Below are 19367 nucleotides of genomic sequence, written 5' to 3' on the forward strand. Positions count from 1 at the left end.
ATTTTTGTGGATTTTTTTTTTTGCTGCGGGGGGCGGGGGCGCCGGGCGTGGTCCACCACAAAGCTTGTGGAATCTTAGTTACGGGACAAGTGATGGAACCGGACCCCTAGCAGTGAGAGCATGGAGTCCTAACCACTAGCTCGCAGGGGAATTCCCTTTTGTGATCCTAAAAGCGTTTATTAGCCAGTCTGGGACCAGTATCACCATTTAGAACGTTATTCTTATGTGAAGATAAAAATCTGAAGTTTCCGTTGATCACTTTGTCAGCATCCGCTCCGGAACCGGCTTAATGAGAGCCCTGCAAAGGAGAGCTGGGAAGGCAGGCCAATATTACATTCTTTTTCCAAGAGATTGGCCTCTGCTGAGATCAAGTTCAAGGAGGGGAAACTGTATGATAACCCATCATGACATGTGCCTTCTACCATGATCCTCTGATGGCTTTGGGGTGTCATGGAATGAATTTCATGTGGTGGTGCCTTAATCTTGGGTTTTCTCTGTACAAACTGGAGTCTCAAATCAGGATTTGCTTTGATATTACAGTGGTGGTGGTGGTGGTGTAGTCACTAAGTCGTGTCTGACTCTTGTGACCCCACCAGGCTCCTCTGTCCATGGGATTTTCCAGGCAAGAACACTGGAGTGGGTTGCCATTTCCTTCTCCAGGGGATCTTCCTGAGCCAGGGATCAAACATGGGTTTTCTGCACTGCAGGCAGATTCTTTACCGACTGAGCTACCAGGAAAGCCCTGATATTACAGTGTGCTTAAATCAGCTAAAATGTGTATTTCCTATGATAGTTTGTTTACAGAGCTCTTTCACATGCATTTTCTGCGCATCCTATAAGCTCTTTTCCATTACCTGCTCATAATGTGGTATTGCCAGTGTTGGCCTGAGAACCATGGCTATATGTTTTCCCTGGGAGACTATAGTGCACCCGCTTTGTTTTAACTTGCGAATACAGTTGGCCCTCCATATCCACAGGTTTGGCATCAGTGGATTCAGCTACCGAAACTGCAGTTGTCAAGGGATGACTGTATTATAAATACATCATTTTTTGTAAGGGAGAGAAGGAATTGGCAACCCACTCAAGTACTCTTGCCTGAGAAGTCCCATGGATGGAGGAGCCTGGTAGGCTACGGATGGGGTCGAAAAGAGTTGGACAAAACTGAGTGATTTCACTTTCACTTTTTGTAAGGGACTTGAGCATCCACTGATTTTGGTATCCGTGGAGGTTCTGGAACCATTCTCTTGCAGATACCGAGGGTTGACTGTATATATGTTTACAAGTCAACTTGCAAATCTTTTTTCTCTACCACTCCTTGGATCCTCATATTTGTATCTAATTACTGGACATCTCCATCTATATGTCCTACAGACATCTGAACTCAAAATGTGTTCAGATCTTAACTCTTCTCCAATGTTCCACTGCTTTTCCCGCAATTTTTTTTTCATCAATAACGTCCCATACCTGGAATCAACTTCAGTTTCTTCTGCTCCCACACATGCAATCACCAACTCCTGTCTATTTTATCGTTTAGATACTTCAATTTCATCCTCTCTCCACTCCACTCCCACTGCTACTGCCCTAATTCAAGCCTGTAGAATATCTTATTTTGTTCAGTTGTTCAGTCGTGTCTGACTCTTTGCACCCCCATGGACTAGAGCATGTCAGGCTTCCCTGTCCTTAACCATCTCCCGGAGTTTGCTCAAACTCATGTCCATTGAGTCAGTGATGACATCCAACCATCTCATCCTCTGTCATCCCCTTCTCCTCCTGCCTTCAATCTTTCCCAGCATCAGAGTCTTTTCCAATGAATCTGCTCTTTGCATCAGGTGGTCAAAGTAGTATCAGTCCTTCCAATGATTATTCAGGGTTGATTTCCTTTAAGATTGATTGGTTTGATCTCCTTGTTGTCCAAGGGACTCTCGAGAGTCTTCTCCAACACCACAGTTCAAAAGCATCAATTCTTTGGTGTTCAGCCTTTTTTATTGTCCAGTTCTCACATCCATACACTGGAAAAATCATAGCTTTTACTAGATGGACCTTTATCAACAAAGTAATTTCTCTGCGTTTTAATATGCTGTCTAGGTTTGTCATTGCTTTTCTTTCAAGGAGCAAACGTCTTTTAATTTCATAGCTGCAGTCACTGTCCACAGTGACTTTGGAGCCCAAGAAAATAAAGTCTGTCACTGTTTCCATTATTTCCCCTTCTATTTGCCATGAAGTGATGGGACTGGATGCCATGATGTTAGTTTTTTGAATGTTGAGTTTTAAGCCAGCTTTTCACTCTTCTTTGACCTTCATCAAGAGGCTCTTTAATTCCTCTTTACTTTCTGCCAGAAGGGTGGTGTCATCTGCAAATGAGGTTATTGATATTTTTCCCGACAGTCTTGACTCCAGCTTGTGGTTCATCCAGCCCGGCATTTTGCATGATGTCCTCTGCATATCAGTTAAATAAACAGGGTGACAATATATAGCCTTGTATATTGTATATACAGTATATAGTATATTGTATATATACTCCTTTCCCAATTTGGAGCCAGTTCATTTTTCCATGTCAGTTCTAACTGTTGCTTCTTGACCTGCATATAGATTTCATAGGAGGCAGGTAAGGTGGTCTGGTATTCCCACCTCTTGAAGAATTTTCCACAGTTTGTTGTGATCCACGCAGTCAAAGGCTTTAGTGTAGTCAATGAAGCAGTTTTTCTGGTACGATCCAAAGGATGCTGGCAACTTGATCTCTGGTTCCTCTGCCTTTTCTAAATCCAGCTTGTACATCTGGATTTAGAATGTCTTACATTGGGCCATTACAATTTCTTCATATTAGGGTTCCATGCTGCCCATGTTAATACCTACATCTCTTGCCCCATCTCTACTTATCTTCCTGTTAGAGACCTGGCTGGTTTACCTCTCCAGGCTTGTTTTATTTTTTACTTTCCATTTAATTTTCCCCTTTTCTCATCATCCTTCTTGGAATACAGTATGGCTGCAGTTGCTACACCAAAGCCATGAGTGATCTTCAAGTCTGCTACAAATGGCAGAACAGGAAGATGGAAGCAATCTGGAATATTGAAAAGATTGGGCCACCTTATCAGCCATGAGCAAGTTACCTCTGATTTTTCACAAGAGGAAAAAACTCTGAACTATTTGGTTACTGTTTACCTATCTGCCTCATTCTGATACATCAAGCTTCAGACAAATGAGTAAAAGACAAGTGGTGTTCTGAGGACCTCAGAGCCAGAAATGGGGTTCACTACACCAAAAGTACAGTCAGACCAACTGTTAGGTCCCTTTTCTGTGTGAATACACGTTCTTGCCAGAGAAATAAAGGATGAGGTTATCAACTAATCAATCACACCTTAGGAGGAACTCAGTCAATATACTAAAAGAATGTGAATTCTAACCAAGGATAAGTGAGCCTGAAGCATTCTGAGGAATAAGGGTTGGATGGGGTGACAGCGAGATGTGGGGCCTCCTGAGTTCTCTGGGAACTGAGAGAAAGGCGAGGCCATTCTAAAAAGTGAAAGATGCTAAGAATGGTGAGGGATCCTGGAACCAGCTTTAAGTTCCAACATTAACTACTTCTAATTACTACTTTATTGGGAAAGTTTAATTTTCAAAATACCAATGGTTTTTTTTTTTTCAAAGGATAGGCATAACAGAAGGAGTTGGCACCCTGATAATACTCTATTAAAAAAAAGGGAGGCAGGAAAAACTATTACTCCACTTTAGAACATTCTGATATGTTTCATGTTAGCTAATATGAAAGGCTGTTTGCCTTTAAGTTCCCTGATGGCAGCTTCTGAATCCTGTATATACTTGCCTCTTTCTACAGTTTTCCCTAGAAAAGAACTGTTTCTGGGGGAAAGGCAAGGTAGAATACATGACAGTTTAGTTAGAGCCAGAAAATGACTTTGAATGGGCCTCTGGCAATAGGCCAAAGAGTTTTGATTTCATCTTCATTTTAAGAGCAAAAGCTTACTAAGATATATATTTATGTGAAAGTGAAAGTGAAGTGAAGTCGCTCAGTCGTGTCCAACTCTTTGTGACCCCATGGACCGTAGCCCACCAGGTTCCTCCGTCCATCGGATTTTCCAGGCAAGAACACTGGAGTGGGTTGCCATTTCCTTCTCCAGGAGACCTTTCTGATCCAGGGATTGAACCCAGGTCTCCCACATTGTAGGCAAACGCTTAACAGCCTGAGCCACCACGGAAATCCTGGGAAATAGGCAATTACACAAAATACAGGATTGGAACCAAAATTTGTTTTCAAAATGTGAGGTTTTGACATTTGGAGGATTTCATTTCCAAACTCTCAATTATATACAATTACAAAAAAAAACCTTTTATGTTTCAGGAAAACATACTTGATCTTAAGATAAAGTTCATGTCACTTATCACAAAGTTAGACAGTCAAGTAACAAAACAGAAGCAGTATTTACAAATGTAGACTACATGAGACACTGTGAAGAACCTTGTTAATAAACACAATACATACTTTTACACACTACATTTCAAAAATGAAGCATTTGTTGAACAGTGTGGTAAAGGTCATAGTGTTGAAAACCTTCAATTCAAAGTTGGTAGAGTTGAAGACTAGATTTAAGGTCAAGGCCATACTGATAGCTTTAAATTCAAGGTTGTGATGAAAACTCTAAATTCAAGGATAGATTGTCTAAGAAAGGACAAACAACTGGCAGTCAAGCTATTTAGTCAGTTAGTTCCCAGTAGGTACAAAATATATAGGAATCACTAAATGGATTAGCCTAATTACAAATTCTGTTCATTTCTAAATAACTTATAAGTCTTTTCACAGAACCATTCAGTCACATAGTTTCTCTCTATCCTTGTGTACGTATTTCTGATTGAACTTAAATCCTCTTTCAAACCAATTCCCTTCCATTTCCATATTTTTATAAGTATAAAATATTTTTAAATAAAGCAATGTCTGTTCCTTAGCTAGATAACTATCCTCCCATTAACTCCTAGAAGAGAAAAAAGATTCCCATTTCCTCCTCTGCCTCAAAAACACAAAGCAAACCCAAACAATCCAATTCCCAAAGTAGCATCGCACAGAACCCAGGGCCTGGCACAGTACTTCATGCTAGTCTTCCTGCTATTAATATAAGCTGAGAACAGTTTAGTTATTGACATTGTTGAGACATCTATTTAAAAGGCTGGATTCATCCCAGGGCTTCCATCAGCAGAGGCTTGCTAAAAAAGGCGAGAGCAGCGGCGTCTTCGAATGGGAACATCAAAGACTCTCCTCTGTCTCTCTTCCTCATCGTCATCAGATTCATCCATGTCTGCCGAATCGTCATCGTCTTCTTCCTCCTCCTCTTCTTCCTCTTCCATCTCTTCATATTCATCAGGACCCATTTCCTTGAAAGAGAAGACAATCTTTTGATAAGAACTTCCATCAGTTTTTTTTTTTATTTAATACAAATTCTCACTTACCTAGAATCTAAACAACTGGGCGTGCCAAGTATGAATTTTTATAAACTTCTCATTGAATTTTATACCTTTTTATAGAATCATACAGACTTTTATACATGTTCATGATGCACATATGTTAAGATTCTAGAGTATACATGCCATGACAAGTTTTAAAATGCTCAATGTGGTTTTCACAGTAAATATATTTCGTTAATAGAAGTTATTTTACATGGTGGTTGGTAATTCACAGAAGGTAGCAAACAGACCACTTCTAACAACCCAAGATGAAATTTTACTGAATTTATTAACATATTGTGGAACAATGCTTTATTAACCTGCATGCTTACAGAAACGAGGATATAAAAATATAACTAAGTTACGACCTCTGCTGGTAACTTTTATGTACTGTCAACAAGAGATCTAGTAAGACAACCTCCTTCAGTAGCCACTACTTTTAAATTAACTTGTTGAAGACTATCAGAATAAGGCAGCAGTGATGTTGAACATCCAGTATCTGCACGTCTCTTGGACATTTCTGTTCCTTTTAAGCAATGTCTCTAATCGAGTCTTGACTTACTCTGCTGTTGGTTTTCTGTCTCATACGTTTTTGAAGACTCAAGAGAGGAGCTAGTATAATTGGACAGGATTCTGAACAGCAAGGAGGACCTAGCTGTTACTGTGGGAAGTACTGGGAAACTTGGGCTGTGATGGCAGCAAAAGTCCTTCCCCCATGGCCTTTATGGCATGGCAATATGCAGCACCCCACGGCCCCACGATGGCGTCTCTAACCACTCTCCGCTATCCACTGTCCTCCAGCCACACTGGCCTCCGTGCACTTCTTCAGACACACCAAGCACCTGAGTGCTTCAGCACCTCTGTACTTGCTGTTCTGCTTGCAACACCCTTCGGCCACACATGGCCCATTTCCCTCTACGTCTTTCAAGCATAAACTCAAATGTCACCAAGGCCTTCCCTCACACATCTTTGTGTTAGAACAACCCAACAGTACACTTCTTAGCACCCTTACTCTGATTTTTCTCCAGAGCACTTATGACTCCTTGACATAAGTGAGGAGTGTATCTTTACTACACTTTGTCTCTTACAACTACAATGTAAATTCCAAGCCAGAGATTTCTTTTTAATCTCCTCAACTTTCTTCTCTTTTATTTTTTATTTTTATTGAAGCATAATTGACAAACAACATTATATTAGTTTCAGATGTACAACATAATGATTCAGTATCTGTATACATTACAAAGTGATCACCACAATAAATCTAGTTAACATCCATCGCCATACATAGTTACAGAGCTTTTTTTGTGTGATGAGAACTTCTAAAATTTACTCTCTTAGCAACTTTCAAAATATGCAACACAGTATTATTAACCATAATCACCAAGCTGTACATTACATCCCTAAAGGCAGAGATTTTCACTATGTTGTTCACTACATTTTCCCCAGCACCTAGTAGGTACTCAATAAATATCTGTTGAGCAAGCAAAGTAATGAATGTGGGAGAAAGGAAATGTCTGTTAGAATTTGTCAAAATAACTGTCACTCAGGATTTATTATAACACTAACAACAACAGAGAAAATATACATAAATATAACATTTCATTACTTTTATCTTTTGATTTTTCTTATTCTGGGAAATACTTTAAAATTCAGTAGAAGGTCCAAAAGGGGGAGAAGATTAAAGCCTAGGAAACTCTGAAACATTAAATCCAGGTAGTATGATTATTAATTATCTTAAGAAAAGAACAGAAAAATTGTTAAAAAAAATCAATGTAGATAAAGAGGAAGATTGCTGATAATATCAGACAAAAGTGTATATACAAAAACAGTAGAAGGAAAAGGGAGCACACAGACAAGAATGGAAATAAATAAGCAGCAGGAGCCTCTCAAGTGTCCAAAAACAAACTACCTAGACCAAGAAAAGACTTACGACCAACCCCCCCAAAAATTTTATAGCAGCATTCAAAGTATAAAACAAAAAGTAGTATTAAGAACGATAATACACCGTTAGGGGACAAATGAGGACAACTCAACTTCTATATCAAGAAAACTAATCTTGAAATAGGAAAGGTACAATACAAATACAACACAACAGAAATACAATCCCCACTGCCTCTTTCATGCTGATTAGAAATAAGTGCAGAATTCTCATTTAATTTTATTGAGTTCTCATCCTGGAGAAAGAGAAAACATTTTCCACAAGGGAGATCAAGATTTTACATGCTTCTTTGTGGTCGGGAGGAAACTAAAACTCTCAATAAGTAAGAACATAGTTAAGAGAAGGTTGAACATGTAATGAGTTTATTACCGTAATTGGAAATTATAAATTTAAAAATTTTAAACTTTAAAAAAGGAGTAAGTAAATATTATAAAATTTCTCAGTTTTTATTTCTAATATGATAAATGCTGTATAACCCACGTAAGCAAGAGTTCTTTGGAGTCCTCAATAACTTGTAAGAGCTTAGGGGGATCATGAGACTGGAAAGTCTGCGAACTAGTGTACTTAAGTAAAGACTACTCTATCCTCACCCTAACAAACAGAAAAAGCAAGCCTCAACGGGATCAACTGACTCAATAGTAACTTAACTGCGCAAACTGCCTGCGCAAACAAACGTCAACGCTCTTTACACTTTAGGTCAGGAATATATAGCAACTTTAGGGCAAGGAATATTGTCACAGATAGAGGTTTTATAACAATAAAGAAAGCACTTCATTAAAAACACATAACAATCCTAAACATGTTTGCATATAATTAAAATACATGAAACAAATTTAAAAGAATAAAAATTCAGAATTAAAAAATAGACATACAGTTGGAGATTACAACAATCATCTCTCAGAGAACAAACGCATACACAAAAAAGATCAGTAAATATAAAGAAGACTTGAAAAACAATCAATTTGACTTGCCATTTATAGAATAATATTCCCCAAATATCAGAATACACATTCTTTTCAAATATACAAGGATCATTTACCAAGACAGACCATACTGCTAGGCCATAAAACATTTAAAAAAGTTGAAATTATACACAGCAAGTTTTCTAACCATAACAAAACTAGAAATTAATAACCAAAAGGTAACTAGAAAAGCTCCAAATGTTTGGAAATCAATACATTTCTAGAAATATACACAGATCAAAATTAAATTACAAGGGAAATCTGAAAATAGTTTGAATTAAATGTTAATGAAAACAAACACATCAAAATTTGTGAAATACAGCTAAAACAGTGCTTAAAAGGTCTAAAATCAATCACCTAAACTTCTACTTTAAGAAGTTAAAAAAAAAAAGAAAAGCAAATTAAACCTAAAGTAAGTGGGAGAGAAATAAAGATAACTCCAAAAATCAATGGAATAAAAATGAGCAAATAAGAGAAAAACAGTGAAACCAAAAATTGTTCCTTTAAATGATCAATAAAAGGGATAACCCCCTAGCTAAGGTGAAGAACAAAAGAGAAGGTGCAAACTACCAATATCAAGAACAAAACACTATGTGTAACTGTAGCTCTTATAGGATGTCAAGGGAATATTGCAAATAGCTTAATAGAAATAAATTCAGTATTTAGACCAAATGGACAAATGCCTTGAAAGACACAAATTACCAAAAGTGAAATAAGGAACAGAAAATATGAATGTTAAAGAAATAAAATTCATATTTCAAAATGTCCCCACAAAGAGAACTCTAGCCCTAGATGACTTCACTGATAAACTGTATCAAACATTTAAGGATAATATCAATCTCATACAAAAATGGAGCTACTCAAAAACGGAAGACTGTTATAGGAAGTAGCAAATTCACAGTGTTGGAAATACACATTGGAAGGGAAGCTAAACTTCACTTCCAAAGCTAAGACTGCAGATTCTTTTCACCAGAAATACCACAAGTATTAGTGGTGGAGTCTCATCACCATCCTTTTCTTTCCAAACTGGAGTTGGGAATGTATCTAAGTCATGTTAACATCATGTCTATCTTCCCAGACTTATTTTGGACCCACTCATCAGGGTCACCCCAGGAGCTAGAGAGCTTTTTTTAAAAATATCTGACCCCTGTGACTTGATTACATTCTGGATATGCAATTCATGTGGTATTCCTATTGTATTACTGGAGCATGATAAATTTCTTTTAATCATTTTATAGCTGGTAAGACTGGGGTTACTGTTATACCCGTCATAACCCTAGAGACGAGATTTTAAAAACAGGACTAATTGAATTAGGAAGTTATCCCAAAGAGAGACTACTAAGAGTACAAGTCTACCCATTAAATCTTCTTTGTAATGATTTTATAGGATATTTGTATTACTTTTTAAAATTGGGAATTTTAGCAAAAACACAGTAAGAAATTGTTTCCCCAGTCTTCATGAGATAAAGGCAACTCTAACTGGTCCGGTACAGTGACTCTCATTAGGCAGCAAAACTGTTTCTGGAAACTGGAAAAGACACTGAACTTAAAACCAGTAACTACTTTATATGGAGGATACAGGTCACTACACGTTCATTCAAAGTCACAGACTATGCAACACCAAGAGTGAACCCTAATGTAAACTATGGACTTTGGGCGATAATGGTGTGTCAAGGTAGATTCGTCAATTGTAACAAAGCTACCCCTCCGCTGGGAGATATTGATAATGGGCGTGTCTATGCATGTGCTGAAGCATGGGAAATCTCTGTACCTTCTGCTCAATTTTGCTATGAATCTGAAACTGCTCTAAAAAATCGTTTCTTTAAAACAAACAAAAACAACAAAAAGATAACAGTAGAGTTACTCTGATTAAAGAATATGGAGCCTAGTTTACTTACTGTCCACCCCCACCCAATGTATTCACATATCCCCCCATCCTCCAAAGATATCTCCCTCAAAATCTCGAGGGTTCTCTGAAATACCATTTGCAAACTATCTGTAAGACCCTCTGTGGAGTTCACGCTACAAAGTCATGTAAATCAACACCAGAGGAGAATTTAACCTACCAATCGAGCTATAGACACCCTGAATGTCGGACATGCCATATGGAATCGGGGAATGGCGACATTAAAGATCTTGTCTTTAAAGTAAAGGAAATGGAAGGTATAATATCCTTCCATATAGCCTGATGTTGTAGAGAATGTGGTACAACTTGTATATTCATATACCCGGCCTGGGCTGATGATTGGAAATTCACCTGCGGAGAAAACAGCAACAATAAATCAAAGTATAAAATTTAATTCTTCATTATAGCAAATAAGACATGTCCTCTTTAAACTATATTCAAGTAAATGCATAATTGGAAACAATTTTTAAAGGAAATGTAACAAAATGGTAACAGTGATGGGATTATGCGTATTTTGACATTTTGTTGTACTCTCCAAATGCCTTACAGCGTATATGCAAGGGGGTAGGGGGGTGATATCTAGTAGAGGAATAGAAACCAAAAACGGAGAGGCATTGAAGACACACTCTTTAAGACATGGGTAATAAAAACTGTCAGACTCTAATTCAAACAGATAAGGATAATTTAAACGTTTAAAAGTAGCAAGAGACTAAAACATAAAACTCTGAAGATGCATCTTCAGCATTTGGCCCAAAGTGCAGTCACAAGGGAGACAGGCCTCACCCCACAGACAGGATGACTGAGGGGGGTCACAGCTTCAACAAAGCTCTTTAGCACTAGCCCCTGAACAATTCCTTAGAAAGAGATGTAGACTATGACTCTATTTGTGGCAATTAATTAAAACAAATTTAAACTGAATCCTACGTATGCTTAGGACCAGTAACCAAAGTGCATTGCTTAAGTAATAATAGTTTCCTGAAGTGCAACACAAGACTGAAGAATCTGAGGGCTCACACACTTATACTACTCATAATTTTTTAAAAAGCCAAATGTCAATTGTAATCAGAGGCTAGAGATGATTGACAATAAAATCTCTGCTATTAGTGTTAGCATTTCCCCTGAAATTCAAAAAATGACCAGTATGAAATTTATTTTCTTTTTCTGTCCTATACCTTTTAACCCTATAGAGTATGATAATGAATAATTTTTCAGCTAAAACAAATAAGTTAAGAAGGGAAAGCAAGAAATCCATTTGATGCACAGAATGGAAATTCAACCCCTGAATGATTGAGTTTGCTATCCTTTTAGAAAAGTTCATGTTTAAGGTACTAAACTGATAAAATAATGACCTTTATACATTATATTTATTGTATTATAGTTAGGAGAAAAATCCAGAATCTATAGTATCTTTCACATTGAAACACAGCTATTAAAAAGATGCCGTCTTATCCACTACAACATCATGTATTTACCAAGCAATTGTATGTATCACATATATACTCTCCAAAATGTCTCAGAAGCAACTGATGTTTAAACTCAAATCTTGGGTTACATACCAACTACTCCAGGTCCTTGAACTTCTTCCACATCACCTTTAGCATTTGTTATTCTCCAGTAACGACTGTCTAACTGACAAGCCTTTTCAGGAAGGGCGTCTTTTGACATTTCAATCCTGGAGAAAAAGGGGTGGTAGAGACACATTGGTTTCTTTTGTTTAAGAGCTATAGTATTTGAGCTAAGACGGTAAAAGGGATTTCCAAAGTAAATTAAGAAATCCAACCCAAAGTCTGTGTAAATCATCTATTCCTGTAAGCCCTCAAAGATACTGGCTGGACTCCACCCACAGAAATGCTTTCATTCAATTTACACTCTTGACTGTTAGGATTAACAATAGAAAGGGCAACACAAAAAAAGTTACAAACACAGTGGTGCCAACAATATTGTGTTCAAATGACCAATGTGGGAAACACTTTCTAGAATATAGTGCTATGAAAAACTGCTGTAAAAAAAGAGTCCTTTTTTCACTACAAGGCTATGCAGCCCATTTCCCTTTTCTCCATTATCTCCTAGACAGCTCAGAGCAAAACGTCACTGTTTTGTGCATCTACTGTTCAGTTACCAGGATCGTCCCTTGACTCTGTTTTCCAATACTATTATTTCCCTCCTTTTCCTGAGAATCTGCTGACGCATTTTCATTTAGAATACCCTATAAGCATGTATAGGTGTTATTATTTTAAACATATCTCAATCCTAGGCAGGATGTAAACTAAACAAAACAAATTCATCTGAATATATGTAACTAGACATCAAAGCTGGATACAATAACAAAATCCTAGAATGCTTCCTGGTTAAGTATACATTACCATTATTTCCAGTATGTATACATATGTATAAATAGGCATTGTAAAAAATCTATACATCATAAAGTATTTAAAAATACATCTAAAAACAAAAAATACATCTTAATATCTTAAGGTAATGAGTTATCTTGACCTGACCTCATAGTACAGAGTACTAATTAAAGTGAATTTAACGTGCTTTTTATTTAACCAAATCCAGGGCTTGCTCAGCACTACGTCTAATTATAGAGGCTGTATTCAAATAATATTTATTACACTTTTAACTAAATATAGACAAGCAAGTTAAAATTTAAATGCATGGTTTTATCTTGGGCAATTGCATAGGTTTTTTTTTTTTTGGCCACACTGTGCAGCACGTGGGCTCTTAGTTCCCTGACCAGGGGTCGAACCTGTACCCCCTGCACTGAGAGCACACAGTCTTAATCACTGGACCACCAGGGAAGTTATTCATAGCTTTTAGAATGTGTCATAACTCTAATACTGAACTTCCATGATGATTACAACTCAGTGGTCCACCTCTCAAAGTACTGGGCACAATACTTATATTGAAGAAACAACTTAAAGGTTGATATAAACTCAAGGTACTTTATAAACACTATATTGTAGAAAATTATTTTGCTATCCACTTACCCCCACACTTTAGCAAGAAACTGCTTTTCAAAATGTGTTTTTTTATATCATATTAAATAGGGCGATAATAACACATCCATGAGCTATATCCCACAATTTTAAAAAGCATCCCCATTTAAAATTCTCACCTGATTCGGTATGTGAAGAAATAATGGGGTGGATGTACAGAGCTAAGTTCTGGCAGAAATGATGTGGAAACTGAAACTGTAATATCACCAGTCGTTGCTACACACTCTGGATCATGAACATATCTAGGTAATTTTAAAAAATTAAACATTTTTAAATCAACAAACCTCAATTCTATAAGATATAAGTTTTAAAGATACAATGCAAGTATATATTTTACCTTAGGATAAAAAATTTAAATCATATTTGCAAACTTATTAAACTTAAAAAAGCAAATCAGAAAAGTTTGAAGACTCTGCATCAGTAATGATAGCAGTCAAGGTTCAATGATCAGTGGTTCAAATAATGGATTAGTAACTAACTTGGGAACTAAAATCAGCTTATTTCAGTTTTCAGAGCTAAGGAAACTTGGAACATCTGATAACCCAGCTATGCCCTTTAAATGGTGACTCTGACAATATAGGTGTGTTAGTATGTTATTCTAGTGGCCTCTAATGTATAATTAATCTATCATTTCTGCCAACCAGGCCACTGTGAACCAAGATTACCTCTAATACCATCTATAATATGTGAATGTTCCAGAGATAATAAATAACATTTTCCAGGAGTCAACAGTTACTGCCTCGCTAGTCACAATATATTTATTAATTGGTAATAGCTCCCCTGCCCCCCTAATTATATAACTACTATAAAGCCATAGCTCCTAAATCAAAATCAGTTTTTTCTCTTGATTCTTCAAGATAAAAAAATACTGGTCGTTCAATTGTTTGGATGTTTTGGCTTTAAAATGAGAATAAAAAAATGAGATTCAAGATGAGAGGTTCTGTTATTAACCTTCCTGGGAAACGTCATCTCATGATGTGTAACTAATGGTTTTTTCTGATTTATAATCATTCCAAACCAAAAAGGTCTGAGTGAAATACCTGAAAATTTGGTCTCTGATGATAGGGAAGCCACCTGATACAACACTGTTGACATAAGAAGTAAACCAATCAGTAAAAGTAGCACCTATAAACAAGGAAGGGGGGAAGAAAAGAGAAAAGGACAAATAAGTTTTAAAAATCTATACAGGAAACAAGGGAAAAAATTATAATTTCTCTATGCTTAATAGTGATATCTAGTGATATCAAAACTAGAAACATTTATAGATGTCATTCTACAAATCCCAGGTAAATTTCTATCCTCAATTCTAGCAATCGTATTCCCTAACTACCTTGCTAGGGAATCCTCCAACTTCCTTCAAACTACTTTTTAACACTTAAAACTAAAGTTAACTTTTAAATTTCAACTGGTTCTGGTACAAGAATGAAAAGCCCTCTGTCTATAATTCCTAGAACATACGGAACAAAGGAGATATAGCTACGTCTAGGAAGAAACTATAGAAAAAGATAGCAGCTATCCTCAGATGAACAAGGTATATCCCTGGTCTACTAGGCATATTCTGATGCACGCACAAAATTCTGGTAGAAGCTAGGCTCAGTCTGGACATTTAATAGGGCTATAGCACTGTGGAGTTCTGGGCATCAGGATAACCCCAAAGCAGTTTTCCTGGTGGCTCAGATGGTAAAGAATCCGCCTGCAACATAGGAGACCCGGCTTCGATCCCTGGGTTGGTAAGATCCGCTGGAGAAGGGAATGGCTACCCACTCCAGTATTCTTGCCTGCAAAATTCCATGGACAGAGGAGCCTGGTGGGCTACAGTCCATGGGGTTGCAGAGTTGGACACGACGGAGCAACTAACACACACAGCCCAGTTGTGCTACTATAGATTCGAATGTACAGAGGTCCTCCATATTCTCAGTGACCAGCTAGAAGCAGAGAAGAATGACTGGGATAGTCTAGTCCAGACCATTTATCTGTGACCTTGTGATTAGATCAATAGCAAGTATTTGCGTGAATTATCGTTGCCTCATCTAGTTAATACAATATAATAACTTTCTCAGACCCCTATCATTTACTGTTAATACATCTCAGTGCCTAGAATATATTAATTAGTCCCTTAATCAATGTTGTTCAGTGAATTTCTTCATAATCTGGTTTCTATTAACCTAGTTTCTGCACTCTACCACACTGAAAGTCCAATGCTGAATTTACAGTCTGTATTTACTTACAATTCTATTTAGGGAATGATTGAAGATACAATTTAAGCTTGAGTTTGATAGTATACAGCTTTAAAATTTTAAAGGTATCGGTTGAGAGCAGGTAAAATGCAATTGTTGTTGTTCAGTCACTAAGTAGTGTCCAACTCTGTGACCCTATGGACTGCAGCACGCCAGGCTTCCCTGTCCTTCACTATCTTCCAGAGTTTGCTCAAACTCATGTCCACTGACTCAGTGATGCCATCCAAGCCAGTTTTCTCTTTTCTCAATGTCTATTAATGGCTCACTCTGGCCCTTTTTCTTTTTTTTTTTTAAAAAAATTAATTTATTTTAATTGGAGAATAATTATTTTACAATACTGTGGTGGCTTTTGCCATACATCAACATGAATCGACCACAGGCATACGTGTGTCCCCCCCCCGAACCTCTCTCCCTCCTCCCTCCCCACATAATCCCTCTGGGTTGTCCCAGAGCACCGGCTTTGGGTGCCCTGCTTCATGCATCAAACTTGCACTGGTCATCTATTTTACATATGGTTATGTACATGTTTCAATGCTATTCTCTTAAATCATCCCACCCTTGCCCTCTCCCATTGGGTCCAAAAGTCTGTTCTTTACATGTGTCTCCTCTGCTGCCCTGCATGTAGGATCGTTGGTACTGACTTTCTAAACTCCATATATATGCATTAATATACAGTACTTGTCTTTCTCTTTCTGACTTACTTCACTTTGTATAATAGGCTCCAAGTTCATCCACCTCATTAGAACTGACTCAAATGCGTTCCTTTTTATAGCTTAACAATATTCCATTGTGTATATGTACCACAACTTCCTTATTTGTTCATCTGCTGATGGACATCTAGGTTGCTTCCACGTCCTACCTATCGTAAATAGTTCTGCAATGAACATTGGAGTACTCATGTCTCTTTCAATTCTGGTTTCCTTAGGGTATATGCCCAGCAGTGGGATTACTGGGTCGTATGGCAGTTCTATTCCCAGTTCTTTAAGGAATCTCCACACTGTTCTCTATAGTGACTGTACCAGTTTATTTATTAAATCTAGAACATGCCATAACATGAACATAGAAACCTAGAATATGCCATAGTCTGAACCCACAGAAACTTATACTCTGCTCAAGATTCCAATTAGGAGATACAATTATAGATTCCTTGGTCTGGAAGGCCCCTTCACTATTAATAAATGAGGATGTTTAATATGTGCCAGAAATATCTCTAAAAAGCAGAACGGATAGTTAGGATGCTCGTCTTACTTGAGCGAAATCTAAGCAAAACAAGACTGAATGAACAACAAAGGGGTGAGATGCTCTTGTATACAGACTGAATTGTTCTCAAAATCCTGTGAGATGTATTTGTATTGCTGAGTCCCTTCACTGTTCACCTGTAACTATCATGACATTGTTAACTGGTTTTAATAAAAAGTTAAAAAAAAATCCTATGAGAAATACCCTTTAAAGACCAAGAAAAATCAGGTGTGCCAAGCAGTTTATAAGGCCCAGTTTATACTGGTCTCTGAAGACTGCTGGTTTGAGGTCTCTGGTGTGACTTATCAGTATTTTACTATAGAACTGGCACTAGAAGAACAAGTATGGTTATTCCATGTATCTGTATCTCTCTAATTATGTATTAATATGATCGATGGAAAATGCATGTGTGTATAAGGGAACTATATACACATTTCTAGCTATTCCATGTATTTCACTGTTCTACAGAAGAATCCTAAGAGAACAAGGTTGTATAGGGCACGGCTTTTTTCCAAGTAGAAACCCAGGTCAAATGAAGTATAAGGGCTATTCTAAAAAAAAACATAGTTATAGTACTTTATGAACCAATAAGCTCTAAGAAATACAAATATAAAATTGCTAGCTGATCAAGTAACAGACAAGTTTTTACTAACTTAATGTTTCTGACCAGAAGGAAGAAGGGGGAAAAGAAGACTTTTGTTTTACCTATGATAAACATGTCAATAGCAGCTGGATTCCGAGCCATTTGGTCCTAGGTGAGAAAAAGATTATAATTGATATTGTACATTTTACTTAATTTCTTATTATTCATTGTATCCTTCCCTGAGGACAAGGCAAAACAGGCAACAATAACTTTAAGTGCTCTAAACAATACTCAGACATTCCTCATACTTTTCAGTTTCTGCTTTTATGATTTCTGTATTCAGGCTCTTCTATCAAGTCCTTAGAAGAATGCCAAGCACTTCTCAAAAACAGTTAAAATGCTTATACACTGCTCTCAGTGCTCAAATGAACTAAAAAAAATGATCCTTTAAAAGAACAATTAGGATGTTAAAACTAGGAGATGATATATGACCTATGGACCCAGAAGACAGGGCTTTGGATTCAGTCAATGGACCTGAACAATTCTAGATTAATCGCTTCTCTCAGGAAATGGAGAGGCCAAGTCATTATCCTACAACCTTACAGAACTATCAAGTCAAAAATGAGATAAAGATATGCAAATACATAGAAAAAAAATTAAAAGCTATGAAAGTTCTTCAAATAATTTAAACGTTATATAGAGTCACATGTCTCAGATAACTATGAAAAATATTTTCTATTTTAAATTCCTCTTTTAAGTTGAAAGTTCACATCTAGACAAAAACAAAAGCAGCAGGTCTGTAACTGAGGAATGACTGAGAACTGAAGAAATGAGACCAAACGACATGATACTTTCTGTGCGTACACGAAAATCTTAACACAAATCACAGCTTCCCCTCTATAAGTACAATTGTTTGCACTGTTTGTCCATTGGTGAAATTTTCTTTTAGTATTTTATGCCATTAAATCAGAATATTAGCCGTCTAGTTAGATAGGGCTATAATCAAATTACATAATGCTCTATACTCATTCCACAGTCCTGAAAATTCCGAATTTTATCATTTTATCAGAACACATCTGAAAGCCACCTTTCAACACACTTCCTACTTACTGGACATTGGTAGAAGACTTCGTTTTTGTTTCGGCCCTCCGCTGCTTCCACTGCTATGTACTGACTCAAACCAGTGTGTATGCAAAAAGTTAAAGGGAGACAGTATTTCAGTCCCTGTCTCTGCTGGAAGCCTCCAGCAGCCGTGTCGACATCTAACAAATCCTCAGAACGGTAGTGATTAGACAGTGCCATGCTTCCCAACAACCTGAGAACATAGACTCAAAAATTTAGTCAACTGCAACTTTTTTGATGAATACTAATTTTACATTGACAACTTTATGAAAACTGATTACCATGTCAATTCTAAAGTGGGAATACATGAAACACTACAATTTCTATATATCTTAAATTCAAACTCTTGAGTGGAAAGATTCTGATTTAAATTAAAAGCCTAAATGTCTAAACGTCAATCTTTTAACAAGAAAAATAGTTTTATTGCTTTCAAAAACCTATCTTGCCATAATTTGCCAGTGTTTTGCTATATATGTATGTATGACTAATTTTATGTTTTAAGGAGTATATTCTCTCTGATACTTTTATCTTCATACAACCTTTAGCTTACTCTATCCTACCAGGCAGAATAAATGGAGATCAGCTTAAATCTTGTTCAAATTTTCAAAAACTTGGGATGTCTGGTGTCTAAACTCATCTCATGGTAGACAAACAAGAATAACACAGGTTTCGGTCTTTGAAAAGTCTCATCCTAAGGCTCACTGAGCTGTGGACAGATAAAAATCCCTGTGTTGAACTCATGACCCATTTGTCATGTCAAGTCTGAGCAGCTCCTTTAGTAAAGTTCTCTCCTGTTTGTTCTTGAAATATGACAATTTTTCCTTTTTGTCAAGTTGTAGCGTGACAGGAAAACAAGAGTAGGGGAAAAAAAAATCAGTGATTTCTATCTAGTTCTAACTGCCCAGTATTTGACATCTGAATCTCAGTATGAT

The 19367-nt window shown here is 37.0% G+C and overlaps 1 protein-coding gene across 4 annotated transcripts in view; it reads right to left on the bottom strand.

Moving 5' to 3' along the window:
- Positions 1 to 19367, bottom strand: part of FBXO3 (F-box protein 3) — an 83700-nt gene that overhangs the window by 44560 nt on the left and 19773 nt on the right. For 2 of the 4 annotated variants that reach the window (XM_081541648.1, XM_081541650.1), the window contains exons 5-11: positions 18424 to 18628; positions 17436 to 17481; positions 14295 to 14379; positions 13374 to 13496; positions 11812 to 11927; positions 10416 to 10606; positions 4243 to 5379 (exon numbers count right to left, since the gene is read on the bottom strand). In XM_081541648.1, the coding sequence (XP_081397774.1) occupies positions 5212 to 5379; positions 10416 to 10606; positions 11812 to 11927; positions 13374 to 13496; positions 14295 to 14379; positions 17436 to 17481; positions 18424 to 18628 (934 nt within the window). In that variant the 3' untranslated portion in view covers positions 4243 to 5211. Of the gene's footprint in view, positions 1 to 4242; positions 5380 to 10415; positions 10607 to 11811; positions 11928 to 13373; positions 13497 to 14294; positions 14380 to 17435; positions 17482 to 18423; positions 18629 to 19367 lie in introns of those variants that run through there. The other 2 variants (XM_081541647.1, XM_081541649.1) reach the window with 1 other exon arrangement.

Source organism: Giraffa tippelskirchi, chromosome 11 (genome assembly GCF_054371585.1).
Source record: "Giraffa tippelskirchi isolate mGirTip1 chromosome 11, T2T-mGirTip1v1.2.pri, whole genome shotgun sequence".
In the NCBI taxonomy this organism is placed as follows: Eukaryota; Metazoa; Chordata; class Mammalia; order Artiodactyla; family Giraffidae; genus Giraffa; species Giraffa tippelskirchi.